General features: G+C 36.8%; 1 protein-coding gene across 1 annotated transcript in view; it reads right to left on the bottom strand.

Moving 5' to 3' along the window:
* Window positions 1–18,571, bottom strand: part of LOC142107511 (otogelin-like protein) — a 93,479-nt gene extending 74,908 nt beyond the window's left edge. Inside the window, exon 1 of the mRNA XM_075190975.1 lies at window positions 18,493–18,571. Coding sequence (XP_075047076.1) covers window positions 18,493–18,571 — 79 coding nt within the window. The remainder of the gene's footprint in view (window positions 1–18,492) is intronic.
* Between the last annotated feature and the right edge of the window lie 861 nt (window positions 18,572–19,432).

The following is a 19,432-nucleotide window of genomic DNA, read 5'->3' as shown; positions in this document are numbered from 1 at the left end:
TTTATGTATGACTATTGTTTGGAGACATATCAGAATACGCTGATGAAGGAGCATGTGAGAAAAACCACTTGGAATTTATTAGTGACTTTTCCATGATACAGGAACTTTTACTGGACATTTTGTGGATTAATTCCCTATGTTATCTCGATGTGCGCCTTCTGTATGTATTTTGTGTATTGTTGTATAATTGAGATGTGTTGGTTTCTTCTACATATAGTGGCAGCAACTGGGAGGAGCGCTGTGAAGGAGTCTTTCCATTTTAAAATTTACCACACATCCTGTTAGGTTTAAGAACAAATATATATCAATTGTATCTGCATATATATGGAAATGTGTGTGTGTGTGTGTGTGTGTGTGTATATATATATATATATATATATATATATATATGTTCTTTTATATTATTAGACTAAAGATTAAAGGTGAACAATCAGTTATTATAATATTTATAGGTGATATAGTTCATAAAAAAATTCAGTTAGAATAGAATTTACGACTAGTGATTGAACAGTACAGGTAACATTACATGTGTTTTTATTATAGCATGCTTGACAATTTTCTTCAAGAGAAAGTAGCTATACTCGGATGCAGCCAAAAATGATGCATTACCATTGTGTGTAATATAATTTGTTTTTAAAGGAAGTCTCATTGTTTAAAGTTTAAAGATCTATATGAATGTAATGTCGAAAAAAGAAAATGTTATTATACTAAATCTTGTAATTTGAGGTTTACGAAAAGAAACAGAAATATATTCTCCTGAGACGAATGGGCATTGTTAAAAGCTTTTTTCTACTGCCATCTACTGGTCCATATTGAGTTTGCTGTGCCTGATTGTTTCAATGGAAAGAAGATTAGTAATCTGGAAGCTCTATGAAGATTTAATGAAAAGACAACTCTATCCTGGAGTCAAAGTATCCTGATACAGCCCACTAATATTCATGAGATCTTGTATATTTAAGACAAGATTTTCTCTGATGTCATTAGACTTTCATTATTGATGGTTTGACTGGATTTAGTATACTGTGACATCACTGAATTTTGCCTTCCAAATAAATTTAAAGATTGACTTAACATACTTTAGAATCGATAAATCCAATTATTATTTTTAATAATTGGGGGTGTCGTCCTTACCATCCTCATCTTGATCCGAGCAGGGCCCTCTTCCCTCCTGTCTCTCCGGGCAATTACTTCTGCTCCAGCTACTCTGGTACGAGATATACTTGAGGGTTTTGGAGTTTTAGTGTTACTTGTTTATTGTTCTGTGCTGTTATTTCTTTTTTGGTCTATTGTTTGGAATCTGTACAGCACTGCAGACAGTTTGTGGCACCTTATAAATAAAGAATAATAATAATGATGTGCTATGGTGCCAAGAATATTGCTTATAAAACATATGTAGAAATGTATTATGGTTGCCTTCTGATCTAATCAGACTAGATGGTTCATGTACCGAACAGTTAAACATTTTGACTCTTATTTAAAAATATAATGTTTCAGACTCTTTCTTTGCAACAGCTACGACAATTACCATACTTTTATTGCATAATCTACTGCCTGGGGAATGTTAAGTGGCGTGGACAATTCACCAGAAGAAGACTTAGCCCCAAGAGTTGACAATATCTAAAATAATTTCATTACTTTTACAATCTTTCTTTCCTCAACACCTCTTTCTCAGTTACAAAACTGAAAGAAGTGTACTGAAATGCTACTCTGTTTTACAACCATTAGTTGCCTTCTGTTTGAAACTTCTTCTAATATGTGAGTTTTATAAATAGTGTAACTCTCTTCTAAAACATAGCAGACATATGATAATAGGTCCACTAAAAAGTGCACATGCATAGAAAACCTATGTATAGGAAACATGATTATGTTATATGGATTCCTTGGAAGGATACATTGGGCCTGATTGATTAAGGAAAGTAAAGCCAAAAATGAGTAACTTTGCACCTTTGGATAAAACAGGTTGCATTGGAAGGGGATGTAAATTTAAAATGTAACATAGTAACATAGTTGATGAGGTTGAAAAAAGACACCAGTCCATCAAGTTCAACCTATTTTGGATCTCCTGCGATCCTGCACTTATATTTGAAATTAATCCAGAGTAAGCAACCGCCAATCTGTTTCAATTTTGAAAATCCCCCCAGACTCAATATTGCAGTCCTATTTTTACCCTATATCCACTACTATACTTCATCTTAAATTAACGGTCGTATCCCTGGATACAGCTTTCCGCTAAAAATTTGTCTAACCCTTTCTTAAACATATCTATTGAATCTGCCATCACAACCTTCCCTGGCAATGAATTCCATATCTTGACTGCCCTTACTGTAAAGAACCCCTTCCTTTGCTGGTTGTGAAATTTACTCTTCTCTAACCTTAGGGGATGACCACGTGTCCTGTGTATGGTCCTTGGGGTAAAAAGTTTCCATGAAAGCTCTCTGTATTGACCCCTAATGTATTTGTACATAGTAATCATATCTCCCCTTAGACGCCTCTTTTCTAAAGTAAACATGTCTAAACTGGCTAACCTTTCCTCATAACTTAATGACTCCATACCCTTTATCAATTTTGTCGCCCTTCTCTGAACCCTTTCTAGTTCCAAATTATCTTTTTTATAGAGTGGTGCCCAGAACTGTACTGCATATTCAAGATGAGGTCTTACCAATGATTTATACAGTGGCAAAATTACACTGTCTTCCCTTGCATCTATGCCCCTTTTTATGCATGCCAATACTTTGTTTGCCCTTGCAGCTGCTGCTTGACATTGAGCACTATTGCTAAGTCTACTGTCTACGAGCACTCCCAAATCCTTTTCCATTATAGATTCTCCTAAATTAATTCCATTTAATTTATAGATTGCGTTCTTGTTTTTGATCCCTGAATGCATAACCTTACATTTATCTGTGTTAAACCTCATATTCCATTTGGCCGCCCAATCCTCCAGTTTATTTAAGTCCCTCTGTAGAGAAGCTACATCTTGCTTTGATTTTATTACCTTACAGAGTTTAGTGTCATCTGCAAAAATAGAAACTTTACTCTCTAAACCATCAAATATATTAAAAAGGAGTGGTCCCAGCATGGAACCTTGAGGTACTCCACTTAAGACTTTTGACCAATTAAAAAATGTTCCATTTATCACAACTCTCTGTTCCCTATTCTCTAACCAGTTTTCGATCAAAGTACAAATTTTGATTCCTAGACCCAGTTCCCTTATTTTGTAAACCAACCTCTTGTGTGGCACTGTATCAAAGGCCTTTGCAAAATCTAAGTAGACCACATCTACTCTCCTGCCCTGGTCTAAGTTTCCCCTAACTTCCTCGTAGAAACTAATTAGATTAGTTTGACATGACCTATCCCTCACAAATCCATGTTGATTCCCACTAATAATTTTATTGCGTACCAAGTAGTCCTGAATACTGTCCCTTAAAATACCTTCCAGTAGTTTCCCCACTATTGATGTCAGGCTTACAGGTCTATAATTCTCTGGTTGTGATCTCGTCCTTTTTTTAATGTGATGGCAGATTTATAGTTGGGGTAGGGCACATCCTAAATTAACTTTATATTTCAGTGTACAAATAAGCTATCAAATATTTGTGTGCTACATGAAAAAACGGACAGTATTTAACTTATGTGCAAAATAAAAAAACTAATCTGAAACCCTTGCATTGTAACATGGTTTTGTCCAGGAGAAAACTTACTTTCCTTAATGAATCAGGCCCATTATCTCTATAGCTTCATTATGGAGATGGTATATATTGATGACACATTTCATTTGGCTGGTTTCACTAGTTACAAATTTATACAGTACTCTCCACATTCTTTTAGCATGGTATAGTGCTATTTGTTTATTGTACTGTACTGTTTTACCTTGTACTGTTCTATTGTTGGTACCTGTATGGCGCTGTGGACATTTTGTGGCACCTTATAAATAAAAATTAATAATAATAATAATAATAATAATAGCATCTGTGGGCAGTGCAATAAACACATGGTTGACTGGCCATCTGTGACACCAGGCATCTCTGATTAAACTCTCAAATTAAGGTGACAAAAGATAGATGTCTGAAGCATACATCAACATACCTTAAGCCCTTATTTGCATACATACATTGTTTTGCTGGAAACCATGTTTTGCTTGTTTTTTTGTGATTATATTGCATACTAGGGATTTAAAGTGCTTTACAGTGCTAGGCAGCACTCTGGGGGAGTGGCCACACCCTCATCGGGATATAGCTATGTCTCCATCGTGACATGGCCACTCCCCCATCGAGACGTGACCACGACCCCTGTCCCGCTGCCGGGGACTTGCATTTTGGGAGATACGCGTATGCGTATCAGTAGATAAAACATATGTCTGCAAAATAGATTATAAAAATGCATTGAACACATCATTATTGATGTAAATCATGTAAAAAAAATAATGTTTGAAATTTAATATTTATATAAATGAGTATGCTGATAAAAGTAGTTATTATCTTTCCTGATCCAATTTTTTTTATGTGTTCTGATGTCATCTTTTATTTTACATACATATTTGAGTATACTGAATCCTGTTCTGTGTGTCTACTTCAGGCAAGTACTGTTTAGACAGAACATACTTACATCCAGATTCAAATGTACGCATATCTTGATATACACTTGGATTTGAATGCGGTCAGAACTATTCTGTTTTAAATGCAAGTTACGTGCAAGTTGTGCTCAGACTTGAATCAGGCCTATAGACTTAATTTTAACAAACCAGTAGAAGGTGTAAACATTTGAGCAATCCAGTCACTAAATTACAAAACTTTTGTCTGTTCTCCACTGTGCTCCATTTATTAATTTGTTATTCTTATCATATTTTATTTACGTGCATACTATGCAGCACTGTACGTTGAGGGGTTCATTTATTACAAATTACATACAATGACATGAAACAAAAGTTAATAGGCAAAAGTTCTAAGATGAGTTTACCAACTAAGAGCTTTGGGGAACACTTGATATATAAGAAAGCGATGTAGTGAGATGTAAAAGTGTGAGATGCATCAAGCAGCAGTCATGGAAGTTGCTCAAACTGCATGCTGTTTCAGCTATCTTATCAATCAGAACATAAGAGGAGGTACAAATGACTTATGAATTATGGGAACAATAATTATTTATTGATTAAGGGGGCAATATTTATTTATGTGTTTAATGTTTACACTCTGTTAATTGAAAACTCATAGTGAAATAAATAATAATAAATATATATATATATATATATATATATATATATATATATATATATATATATATATATTTTATATATATATATATATATATATATATATATAATCAGCGTTGAAATAACAAAATACATTTCAAATCTTTCCACTTTCATAGTTAATAATTAAGAAATAAAAATAAAAATGAAAAATAGGAAATAGAAAAATGATCAGAAGAAAAAAAAGAGGGGAATGAGGAGAGAAGGGAAGGGAAAAAAGGGGAGGAAGAAGGGAGGAGGTCTATTCAAAGTTAATAGAGGTATAATGGTTATGTGCATTTGTAGGTTATGAAGGAGGATTATTATTATTATTATTATCCTTTATTTGTTAGGCGCCACAAGAGTTCCGCAGCGCCGTACAATGCACAAACAGTAGACAGTACAGGGTATTACATTACTGAACAGTAAACAAAAAATACTGACACTTCAGGAGCTCCAAGCAGGCTAATGCAGTAGAGATGGAGCAGAAGAGCTGGTAAGGACACAAGAGGGAGGAGGGCCCTGCTCAATGAGCTTACATCCTAAGGGAGGGTAAACAAAACTCAGGTACAGAGGGAGTGAGTTGGTGTATAAAGGAGGGGAGGAGGATGTTAAGTAGCAAGGTAAAGTAAGATATTTTCCACGTATATGTGATAAATATATATTTAAATTGTTTCCATTTGCCATGAACATGTAATCTTTATAGCAGGAGTTAGTAAATTCCAAAGTTTTCTCAGTCGCAGATGAGAGTAAATCATCCATTAACATATAGTAGTCTATTCGGGAATACCAGTCTTTGAGTATTAGAGGATTGGAACATTTCCACCGGGCAGGAATTACAGCCTTAACTGCATTGCTTAAATGGCATAGAAGTGACATTTTAAATTTGTTTGATGGAATTTTAAACAAGTTAATGAGCCAGAAGCCTGGGAATAAGGAGGCCTCATAATTTAGAATGGTCTTGGTGATACATACAACATCTACACAAAATTTAATCCCACCAGATGTGTAAATAACTTCCTACAGCATTAGAGCATCACCAACATACATCGGAGGTATTCGGGTACATCCTCTGAAGTAAACTCGGATGTCTGTACCAACAAGTTAAGATTTTATATTGTGTCTCTATTATAGAGGTGCTATAATTATATTTTTCATCTTTTTTTATTTCTTAGCTTTCTCTATCTTGTTTTATGTCCTTTTTTTTTAAAGTCTTTTATACAGAGACTTTCAATTTATGTTTTTTTCCTTTTTTCCTTTTTATCTTACATCATTCTATCAATTAATACTTCTTCTTTCAGTCATTCAAACTGATTTTATTCTATCACACCCTATTATTCTTATTATATATGTGTTATTTGTTCACATATTTCCTTTCCATTTAGCTATTGTTGTACATCTACTATCGCCCACTTACTCTCCCTTTATATGCCCTTATCCTTCTACCCATTCCCACCTACTTTCTTATCTCAACTAGTCATCTATTAATTATGCTCCTAAATCACTTTCTATCCACTACCCATTCCTTCTTATCTGCCACTCTAAAACACGTCTTTCCCACTCACAATACTATTACTGTGTACCACCTGTATGCTGCCTGCTCTCACATCTTATTCTAACCACCTGCCTCGGTTCTCTAAATCCTGATAACAAACTTTCTCCAAACTCAAACCCCTAACTCTGTAAACAAGGAACGAACCAGATCTACAGTTCACATCCCACCAGCATATACCTATCCTCTACGGACCACAGCGCAGACACAACACCATGGTAATCCACTACAAGCAGCGTTACATGGCTAAGGACAGATGAGGAAAGGGGAAGTCAGGACAGGTGGGCAGGCTGTGCTTGGAGCAGGCATCAATTGCAGCCATTCAGAAGGGTGATAGCACTTCACAATCACTTCTCCCTCTCCTGGCCTTGTCTATTACTGTCCCAGCACAATTTAAAGGAAGCAAATCACATTTATTTATGATGGTGCACAGTAATAGGTCTCACTATGGAGGAAGAAGGGTGGAGTAGGAGAATAAAGATGAAGTAGATTGGGGATGAAATCTTCTTGATAAATTGCAATGTTAAGTGATTTTTTCATTGCCTTGATAATCTTTGAACTGAATCTCCATTAAACAGAAATGAAGTTCATCAAGCTCTCTGGCCATTTTGATCATGCTAGTTTATTCTAATGATGAAACATTTTTTTTAATGCTTCTGTTTTATTAACGCCATCTGATGATGGTGTTATCAGAACAGGGATTACCGTCTCAAAGCTCCCCACACAGGGTTATCTCCAGTGGAAATGCCACTTATATATAAGGCAAAACAAAATCAAGTCTTTTTGCCAGTGAAAACACCCATTTTTCTTCAGCTAAATGGCATTTTTCCTTTGATAAATCAGCGCATATGTTCTATAGTGTATACCACCTCTTAAGCATGGACTGCTGTCCATGGCCTAGTGCTGATTGCTGTCTCCCAAGCCTAAAATTTGCCAGACATGTAACTAATATGTGTGCACAGATATAAAAAAAAACCTATGTACTCACACTAAGCCTATGAAATGATAAGCCTCTCGTAGAGCTGGTTTCTCATTGGTTGCCAAGAAATATTAATTTCTGATTGACTGAGAAGTCATAAATGAACCTAGCACATCAGCCAATGGGAAGCCAGTACTCACCAACCAATTCGAGCATGTCCTGTGCACAGCACTCGAGGTATGAGTTTCATTCCTATTGGCTGGCATGCACCATAGCAATCAGATTGCTCAGCTAATCGGAAATTATTGTTTCTCATTGATTGGGGAATGTTGGCATCCAATTGCCCAATAATAGCACAGGGTATCATAGCACACACTATAGGGAACTGTACATTGAGGGGGGTGGCTGAAAGTAGCATACAGGCGCTTAGTCTTAGTGTGATTACAGTATGGTGTGATTTTTTTTTTTGTATGTGAAGTATGTTGTGTCAGTGGAATGGATTTTATATATCTGTGTGTGGTGTTTTTATGATGATTGAGAACCAAGTCAGCTTGGCTTGGTTTTAAGTGTTCACTCATTTGACACTTTACGAGAATTTTCACCATTTTTCTTTAGCGCTCTGGAAAACATACAATCTGGATTTGACAATACATTTATAGAGATAAAGAGACAACAGAGAGGGACATTTGTAATGATGACCTTTATGTTTGCACAATTAGAATAAAGCTATATTTTTAAATAATGTAAACCACAGCAACTGCTGTATTGATTTGAATGAGCAAGAAGCTTTATGATATAGCAAGACATTGGGGATAGTTGACAGAAACTATATTTTGATCATTTGGATGACTGTACACCTGGGTCTCATTTAGAGATCAGTGCATATGCCCCTTTGGCACACATGGGAAAAGGCGCATGCAAAAAAAGCGTATGGGTGTATTGGTATAGAACGCAATGCAGAGGCATTACACTATATGTACATAACCTAATTATGTAATAAAAACCTTTTTAGTATGCCGATACCCCATTGTGTTTGCAGTACCTTTATTTAGTGATGTTTTTTCTCATATAAAGCAACAACTCTCTTGTAGTATGGTGTAGTATGGTGTGTCCCACACAATTGTAATCTTCAACTCGTGTGATATATCGAGTGTACCTGCTATGAGTTCTCAGAAAAAAGGAGAAGAGAGAAAAGATAACCAACCTGGCATATTTTCCTTTTAAAATACTATGACTTATTTAAAAAAGCTTCCTACCAGATATCACTGTGGGTGCAAGTGGATCAAGTTATTTTCACGAGTTCCAGGATGCTCTGAATGCAATGAATAGTATCAAAGTAATAATTAACAAAAACCCTATATTACCAATTAGTTCAATTGAATGAACTTGAATTTTGTGTTTCTGCTTTTAAGAGAATGGAAAAACACATATTACATAACAAGAGACATGGTTTTAGTAAATTTCCATTATTGCACAATTCATGATTCACAATTCACAAAACAACAAAGTTATATAATTGTCATGTGATTTTCATTTCACAATAGCCGAATAAGTCCAAATAAATATTGGCTCCAAATAAGGTCAACATGACCCTTCCAAAAGAATATGTCACTTTAATGATAGAGACTTAGAGTGTCAGCAGTGATGTAAGCTGGGAAGGTGTGTTTTAAAATAAGGAATAACATATTCTATAAAAGAATAAGTTTATCAAGTATAGATGGTCAACTGGCATTTGAGACCCTGGGCGTATGTCTGCTTCGTCCAGTATGGCTGTATCTATGTATAATATCTTTTTAATAAACTATAGAAATATTATATTTTGGAAACCTGCTCATCTCATTTATTATGTAAAGAGAAAAAAAGAGAAAATCTTATACAAGTTGGTGGTTTCCGTCCTATGGCTATCACATACCACAACTTACTCTCTTCATGACTGCTTCGACAAGGGGGAGACGTTGATGACCTACACTCCTCTGCACTGGTGAGTATCAGATGTATTAAATATATCTGTGCTCCGAAGTGTATCGAAGTACCGAAGCAGTAAGTGAAGAAAGGGTGGGGGTGGATGCTGATATGTAAAATAACCTAGGACCTTATTGCTAAATGTGTAGTAGTTCATTTAATGTGTTTCTGCAGAAACTTAAGAAAATATTGTTAGCTTAAATGTTGCTAAAATGTGCTTTTCTTCAGTATGGACTGGCCACCCATAACTGGCAAAAGACATTTTAGTGTTTTAACACTGTGTATAGGTGTTTGCAAAGTTAATGTGTTAAATGAAATGCTTTTGCAGTATAGTCTGTTCACCTATATCTGACAGAAGGCATTGCAATGTTTTGTGAACTACTCTTTAGACTTATTTGGGAAGTTCATAAGTTAATATGTGAGTAGAAATGACTGTTTCTCGTGATAGATGCATCCCTTAGATGAATAGAGACCCAAAGTCAGGATAGAGTCTGTTATTTATAAGGAGAGAAAAGGTTGCACCCTGGAAAATGTGTGCCTGTAGAGTTTTAATCCTGATTGCATGAAACTCTAAAAAGGGGGGGGGGCGAGTGAAAAATAACAAAGAAGTTATAAAATGTGTTTTCCAGAGACTGGAATTTTTAATGTTGAACACTAGACGTAACAAGAGAAAAGTAAAGTAAAAGAAAAATAAGACAGTTAAAATGTTATGTAATTGTTAGTTGTTAATAAGTGATATGAGCAGCCAAAATTGCATAAGTTTCAAAAGAAAGCAGAAAAAAAAATATAATGACGATACAGCCTTTTTGCGCAGAGTATAGCATTCTCATGTTTTATCTCTCCTTGAAAAACTGAATGGTTTGAGATTTATATTTATATATATATATATATATATATATATATATATATATCCTGATGGTTTGCAAATGTTAAATTAAATATGTCTACCGTGAAAATACTATTGGTTCACTGCATGCATTGTAACTTGAGAATATTGGAAGTATTTCAAATAAACAGATGCATATCGGAACTATAGCTAAAAAGATGTTGGGATTACATCAAGCTAAGTTTCCAGAGGACGGGTCTGGTAAGAAAGCGAAAAGCTGTCCTGCTGTCTATGTGTAAAATATTTAATCTGTTTTTAGAATTGTAAACCTTACTTCAGCTGTGTTAATATTATTGATCAGTGAATTGTTTGTTCCATATATGATAAAATGACATGGTATATCTGTCTCGTACTTCTGTAATTCTGGAGCTACTCACTCAGCTCAATTGCAATAAGTGCAGAACATTTAATTTCTTTATCGCCTTGGAGACAGAGGGGTCAATAAATAGGAATATGTGTAAATAAGATTGTTTTGTGAAGACAGTAGACTAAAGATAGTCTGATGTTTTGTAGTGCCTGTTAAGACTTGTAAAAAAAACAGATTTGGGTTTAAAGCATAGATAAATGTCCCGTTGCAAGCTAAGTGTTAACTTTTCTTAAATTTATCTTGTGAACGCTCATTCCAGAATTTTTGTTGTGTGTGTGATTTCAGTGAAACATCTGGTTGTAATAATGTGTCCAAATGTTAAACATTAAAGAAATGGTGCCTTTACCTTTTAATTTCAGAACGGCAGGGAGATAGGAAAAAAAAAAAAGACGAAACAGTTTTCATATTTAGTAGAAAGGTCGTGATTGATTGGTCGTAGTTGAATTTGTGTAAGAAACAGTTGTTGAACATGATAAAAGATTGTTAGAAAATGTGCTGGTTTTATGAATTTGGAAGATGTTCAGATTAAGCTTAAGATTTAAAGAACTTCTATGGAGGTATTAAGTGAACAAATAGTATTTGTCAGTTTTACAGTGAACAAATACAAGACTGGGTCATTATCTCACACCCAAGTTGGAAGGGACTAGAAATTTCTGTGTTGGCACACGGACATGAGATGAATACTTTAACAAGGTCTTTAATGTGTGTTAAATAGTGATTTTGCAAATGAATTGTATGTTAAAATATTTTTAGAGGGATTGCCTTACATTTTTGGCATGTAGTGTGAACCAAATCTCTGATCATAGAACACAATGGGCTAGATTTACTAAGCTGCGGGTTTGAAAAAGTGGGGATGTTGCCTATAGCAACCAATCAGATTCTAGCTTTCATTTTGTAGAAGGTACTAAATAAATGAAAGCTAGAATCTGATTGGTTGCTATAGGCAACATCCCCACTTTTTCAAACCCGCAGCTTAGTAAATCTAGCCCAATGTGTGTGTTTAAACTTTGAGAATTCTTTGCTGTTTTGAATTAGAATAAATGTTATTTAAAATATGGCAATAAAACTTGTGTTTTATGTTAGCGTTATCAGAAAATAATTGCATTGAAAAATAATAGTTGGTTTGCATTGAAAATAGCATCTGTGTAGTGTTTTACACAGTGAGATTTGTAACTGCATCAGTTCTCATTTGTTTGAAGTTTCCCCATTTTACAAAGATGTCTCTCCTCCCAACTCCCTCGTCCTATGGAATGAGGTGGATGTTTTATTCCCATGCCAAGAGGAGGCGCTCAGTATATGGAAATTTCCTGTGTTATGAGCGTGAACACAGTTTTGTACCACAGAATGGACAGATGACTGGACCCCACCCTGAATTTTAATGCAGATCTCTGTTGAAATTATTACAGTCATAGATTTGTGCAGCATTGATTTTTAATGCTAATAAGAACTATTCAGAATATTTTCTTTTGCTGTTAACTATAGGGAGGTTCAATCTTTATAAGGTTTCATAGACAGTTCTAATTATTTGTTATAATGTTTGCAGAATAATTTGCAATCTTTTGTACCCACAGGAGACCAGAAACCAGGATATGTGAATGATGTTCTGCTGTGAAGATACTAAACAATTATTGTGTTTTCTTTCAGAAATATCCAAGAAGGAGAAAATTAATTTATCTATTAACAAGGTTAAATTGTTTGACACCTGGCCAGAGATATTTAGATTTCCTAAAGGGTGGTCCTGATATTTGAACACCCTCTACCTCAGAATAATGAAAAAAAAGAGAGAAAAAAATAAATAAAAGCAGTACATATATTTCTTGATATGTCACAATTCTGTAGCCAGTGAATACTAGGATTTTTAGTCATAGCAATATGCCAGATAAAGTTAAACACATTCCTGAATTCATTGAGGCATTTGAAGAGATTAAAAGACTCTAGCCTATACCCCGGCATTAGGCATCTACAATTATAAGAAATGTTTTCTATTGTACTGATGATGAAAAAATGGTTTTATGATATTCAAAAGATAATTAGTGTACAATTAGATAGGTAGCAAAAGCATTAACTTCATGTTTAAGGTTTGTAGCCATAGCACCTATTCTTGTGGAAAAGACATAGGATATTGTGTTGCAGCATGGGTTACATTTGTTTGTCCCTCGTGCTGTCGCACAAATCCTGAATAATGCACAGACTAGACATGTGTCTGGGATACTGGGGGACACCCTAACTGTTTTGCTAATCGGTAGTGGTAATATTGAGGGAGGATAAGACCCTGAAAGAGACCGAGATTATTACTTTGGAGTGCTGACTGCAAAAGGCTGCTGGAGGATACATGCTACCATTTACCCTGTAACCTGTGAACGTCTTGTGGTGTTGTGCTGTCGTAATAAAGTCTTATTTTGGATATATTCTGGTCTATCCGAGTGAGTTGAATCCCACAGAGGGTAACTGCCATCCCAGCTAAGAGTGGTATTCTCACATAAGCTGGGAAGGTGTGTTTTAAAGTAATGATGAGTAACAATTTCTATAAAAGAATGACTTAATCAAATATAGATTGTCAATTGACATTTGAGACCCTGGGCGTTTGTCTGCTTCATCCAGTATGGCTGTATCGATGCCTAATATCTTTTTAATAAAAAGTAGAAATATTATATTTTGGAAACCTGCTCATCTAATTTATTATTTAAAGAGAAAAATAGAAAAAATCTTATACAAACCTCATCCTAAAATAAGAAAAACATTTTACTTATAATTCTTGTAGCTAAACAATCTATTCTTGAAGCAATCTCTAACTTAACTTTATTGATTACAGACTATACCTTTTATATAAATCTATACACTTTAATGGAGAGATCATTGTCCCATTCACAATTCCCTATTAATGATCACTCAATTAGCAATCCCTAACCATATAGGCCTTACTTCACCTTATGTAACCTAATTAGAGATGGGCGGGCTCGGTTCCCCAAGAACCGAACCTGCCCGAACTTTGCCTATCCGAATACCGAGTCGAGCAGGCTCGGTACTCTCCCGCTCGCTCGGATTCCAAATCGAGGCCAAACGTCATTGTGACTTCGTCGGATCTCGGGGCTCGGTTCTCGCGATAATTGAAAATTTTAAATACCTGCCTCCACAGCAATCCATCACCATTTGACAGAGGGACAGAGCAGGGTGTAGTCACAGGCTGATTAGAGCAGGGACAGAGAATATACCTTATGCTTCATCCAATTCTGATAACAATTCTGATTACAATTCTGATAACAATTCTGATAACAATTGATAGAGAAGAGAAGAGAGGAGGATAGAGGAGTCTTTTATTTCAATATTTGGCACTGCAAGTGCTTTGAGGTGTCTCATATCCCCCAGTGTAAAACAACAATTTTTCTGTTACTGAAAGTCTTATCTAACAGCACTATCTGGTTAATTTTTTGCACTACAAGTGCTTTTGAGGTGTCCCCCATTCTTTTGCATTAATATTTCTGGCTGTGAAAAGTCCTGTTTGTCAGCAGTCTAAAAAAACAATATTTAGCACTCCAAGGGCTAGATTTACTAAGCTGCGGGTTTGAAAAAGTAGGGATGTTGCCTATAGCAACCAATCAGATTCTAGCTGTCATTTTGTAGAAAGCACTAAATAAATGAAAGCTAGAATCTGATTGGTTGCTATAGGCAACATCCCCACTTTTTCAAACATGCAGCTTAGTAAATCTAGCCCTAAGTGCTTTTGGTGTGTCCACCATTCTTTTGCATTAATATTTCTGGCTGTCAAAAGTCCTGTTTGTCAGCAGTCTAAAAAAATAATATTTAGCACTCCGAAGTGCTTTTGGGGTGTCCCTCATTCTTTTGCATTAATTTTTCTGGCTGTCAAAAGTCATATTTGTCAGCAATATCTAAAACAATTTGTAGCACTACAAGTGCTTTGGGCTCATAATGGATTCAAAGCAGTCCACATATGAGCAGAATCAGCAACCAGGTTCTGTCACCAGTCCTGATGGTAGTGTTCCCAGTACGTCATCTGGGAAAGGCGATGTCAAACTACACAGTCTTTTGAAATCAGTCAAAAAAAACACACACCAAAAAAACATTTACCGTGTTGAAGCGAAAAAGAAGTGTAACTGAGGAAAAGTTAAGTGCCGATAAAAAAAAAAATTGCCAACATGCCATTCTACACACGCAGTGGCAAAGAGAGAATGAGGACTTCACCTATGTCTATTAGTGTTAGATCAAAAATGTTACCGAGCCTACAAGTGGTGCACAACTACTGTTACGCGTCAAAGCCTATGTGCAAGATAACAGTAAGGCATTAGAGGATAATGTTTGCTCAGAATCACAAATGACAACAGTGGGATGTCTAATCATGAGCATTCTGTTAGTGTACACATAAAGAGCAGTTCTGCTGATGTGTGCCTGAACATCCCGAGTGTAGCCGGTGATACACAAATTGAGAATGCCACTTTGGAAATAGAAGAGGATGAGGGGGAGATTTGTGTAGGCGACGAGGGCACTAATGATGATGTTGATGATTATGATGCAGACAGATACCAAATTGCCTTTCTCAATTTCTATTTATATTCCAGACTCTATAACGGCTGAATAGTTTTCTATTTTACTCCTAGTGGAGAGGGGGTCTGATGCAGACAGATACCAAACTACCTTGGTCCATTTATTTTTACTTTCTAATTCTACAGTCTAAGCAGGCTGCTTTTTTTCTATTCAACTACAAGTGGAGAGTGGGGGGGGGGGAGGAGCATAGATAGCCACCAAACTACCTTGGTACATTTATTTTTACTTTCTAACTCTACAGTCTATGCAGGCTGTTTTTTTCTATTTAACTACAAGTGGTGGGTATAATATACACCCAAAGACGATGGCTACATTGCCAATAATCAAAGATGGAGGAGGTAGACAACCAGGTTTGTCTGTATAATTTGCAGCAAGTGTTCGAATTAAGGATGGCCTACCAAGGATTAAACTTTTTTTTCATAATTTATTAGCTTTAGAATTACCTCAGTTATCCAAGAAACTAGTGGAGCACTAAATTAGGTTATTTTAGACCAAAAATTTTTTATTTTTTCCAAAAATGGCAAAACAAAACCAACCAAAACCAAAACACGCAATTAAGGTTTGGTAAAACCAAAACCAAAACCAAAACATCAATGTGTCATGATTTCCCAGGTATGACCATGGAGAGAGCGTAAGTGGTTAAAGTGGCTTTATTAAGAACACAAATAACAGTCCACCACGGATTGTGGCACAGATATACAGAAATGAAAAGGCAGAGCAACAGTTCAATGGGAACAACAATATAGAAGACTTAACAGATCCGTAGATGGTATTCAGCGCAGCAGGTGTAGAGAGAGCAACAATAGCAGATCTAAGAATAGCGGTGCACTGCAACCATGGGTAAGTCTCACAAAGGAAGTCCAGTCCTGATGAGAGACCTGAACTCACAGAACTTGGTAATGCAGACAGTAGCTGACAACTTGGTAATGATGCAGACAGTAGCTGACAACTTGGTAATGCAGACAGTAGATGACAACTTGGTAATGCAGACAGTAGCTGACAACTTGGTAATGCAGACTGGAGCTGACAATTTGGTAATGCAGACTGGAGCTGACAACTTGGTAATGCAGACTTGAGCTGAGCACATGGAAATGCAGACTGGAGCTGAGCACATGGAAATGCTCACAGGAACAAAGCACATGAAAATGCTCACAGGAGCGACCTGATGATCTGGCCCAGACTGTTTGAAGCAGGCAGGTTTGTATAGGCCTCATGCAGCTAAAACCACTCCCAGTGATCAAGGAAAATAATCAAAGTAGCACAGTGGCCCCTTTGGTGGGCATTGGTACTACAAGTAGAATACCTAACAAATCCAATAAAGTCACTGCAGAATGCAAATCGTGACACAATGCTAATCCAGATCCAAAACCAAAACACGGAGGTCAGTGAGCATCTCCAAACCTAATCCTACAATAAGATGAGAGGTTCCATTCACACGAAAGTATAGGTATGTATTGCCAAAGCTATCCCTATGCTTGCATACCACAAAAAGAGAGAGATGTTAAGAGTAACACTATTTCTTATATAAAAGAGTTCTTGTTCATCCATGTCACTGAAAATAGTCCACATAGTAGATGTTCTCTCTTTCTTTGGTACAAATGATTGCCATGTTCACATTAATAGCAGCCTTCTTGCGGCATGACATTGCCAGCACTCTCTTAACAACCCATATTAGTATCCTTGTAGTGGGATGCGTGGATCCAGGCTTCACGTCCTACCATTATTACTGAGGTAGTTGTGGTTAGCAGCACTAAATATGGCCCCTCGAATCTAGGCTCAAGTCCTTTTCGTCTTTATACAGACCCAATCTCCATGTTCAATGCTGTGAGTACCTTCTATTGAGTCAGGATCTGGAATTGAAGCAAAAACCTGATGGTGGATTTTAGTTAGTTCTTTCAGAAGATTTATCACGTATGCAGTCAAATCACCATGTTTATGCTGTAACTGCTGAGGAATGTGACATCCCAGCCTAATGCTTCCATTTAGTCTTTCAACCTTCCTGCTATTCTGTGGATGGTATGGTGTATGGAATGCTTGAATAATTGCTACTTCAGCTACGATGTTGCCCAAATTTACCCCTGTGAAGTGTAAACCTCTGTCACTTTCAATTACTTTGGCAACCCCACATCTGCAAACCACTTCAGCTTAAATTTTCTTTGCTACAGATTTTGTGTTTGCTGCCCTACAGGGCCATGCCTCTTGCCAATTTGAAAAAAAGGTTTAAGAAGACCAGGACATTTGGCAGCTGGAGGAAATCTACCTGTAATCTTTGGAATGGATAATAATTGTTGACAGTGTGTCTCATGGGTACAGGCACAGTCTTACCTGGGTTTTTAAGGGCACATGTAGCGCCCTTAGTGTATAGGTCCGAGCTCCATGAGAAAATCCAGGCACAATCCAGTTTTTCCTCTAGCATATTAACCATGCATCACGTGATATGTGAGCCTCTCCATGTAAGAGTTGAGCCATGATAGGATAGAGTGACCAGGGCAGGCAGTAGCGAGGTCCTGCGATCCACACATCAGTTGCTCCCAATTCTCTCCACTCCCCTAGTTCCTTAGGGGAGACCTGGCTCTGTAAGACTCTGAATGGTTTAAAGTCAAATGATTCAATGCTCACTGTTATGACTGTGGTAGTTAGGGGATTTAGGGCTGCTGACTTAGCTGCTTGATCTGCCAGGGCATTACTTCTGGTCTGCATATCATCTTCCCTAGTATGTGCCTTGGCTTTCACTACTGCTACTTGTTTGGGCAGCTGCAGTGCTGTAAAAGTGACTGTATGTAGTCTGCATTTGTATGGGTTTACCAGCAGACCCTTAAAAGTCCCTACTTCTCCATGTTGGGCCAAAGTCATGAGCTACCCAAAAAGCATAATGTGAGTCAGTGTAGACATTGTCCATCTTTCCTTCAGCTTGAATACAAGCTGAGGTCAGAGCTGCCAAATCAGCATGTTGGGCCGAACAGGCTACGGGTAGTTGTTTCTGTATCAGTATGTCTGTTACTCTGTACTTCTGTGTAATACCACAAACCATCCACAAAGAGTTCCATATCAGCCTCAGATATAAGAACATCACGGATGTGGGGAGTGCTTGTTGCATCTTGGTTCATTAATTCAAAGCAATCATGACTGTCACAAAAAGAAAATTAAAGGTTATTTTCTGTTTCTGTGTCTTCTTCTGTGGCTTCCGCATTAATCTCAACTTCCTCCCCTGCAAATGTCAACCCTGTCACTGTTCTCCCTTCTTTTACACTCAGCGGTAACAATGTAGCTGGGTTCAAACTATTACACCTCTTGATTGTGACATTGGAGGGTGTTAACAAGGTTACTTCATACTTAGTTAGCCTAGCAGCAGACAGGTGTTGTGTTTGTGCTTGGTTAAGAATTTCAGTGCCTGCATGTGGAACTTGTATTATCAACAAATGTCCTAATACAATGTCTGCAACTTTTTCTAAGAGCAGTGCAGCATCAGCTACTGCTCTAACACATGAGGATGCCCCTCTTATTAATGAGTCTAAGTGCAGGGAGTAATATCTAATGGGTTTCTGTCTGTTATCATGCTCTTGTGTGAGCATGATCCTTGTCCTTTAACCTCATGACAAAAGATATTGAACAGTTTTTTTTCAGAATCAGGTAAAGTAAGTGCTGGAGCACATAAGACATTACCGCTTAGCTGCCGCCAGGCGTTACGAAGCTCCTCTCTAAAGGGCAGTTTATCATGGTCTTAGTTGTCCTTCTCTGTGAAGCATTGGGTATTAATTTGTGCATATATGTTATTAGACATAGGAAGGACCGGAGTTCATGTGGAGTTCCTGGCCACTCACTTTCAGTTATAGCTGTTTTCTTGTCTGTTGCCAAATGCTTTTTCCCTTCAGAAATGCAGTGTCCTAAAAAGTGTATTTTAGTTTGCACTAGCTGTAACTTGTCTTTGCTGGCCTTGCAGCCAGCTTGTGCTAAAAACTTTAAAAGAG

The sequence above is a fragment of the Mixophyes fleayi genome, chromosome 11, assembly GCF_038048845.1.
Source record: "Mixophyes fleayi isolate aMixFle1 chromosome 11, aMixFle1.hap1, whole genome shotgun sequence".
In the NCBI taxonomy this organism is placed as follows: Eukaryota; Metazoa; Chordata; class Amphibia; order Anura; family Limnodynastidae; genus Mixophyes; species Mixophyes fleayi.
Note: the sequence above shows the minus strand (reverse complement) of the source record. Positions and strands in the feature narration are given on the sequence as shown.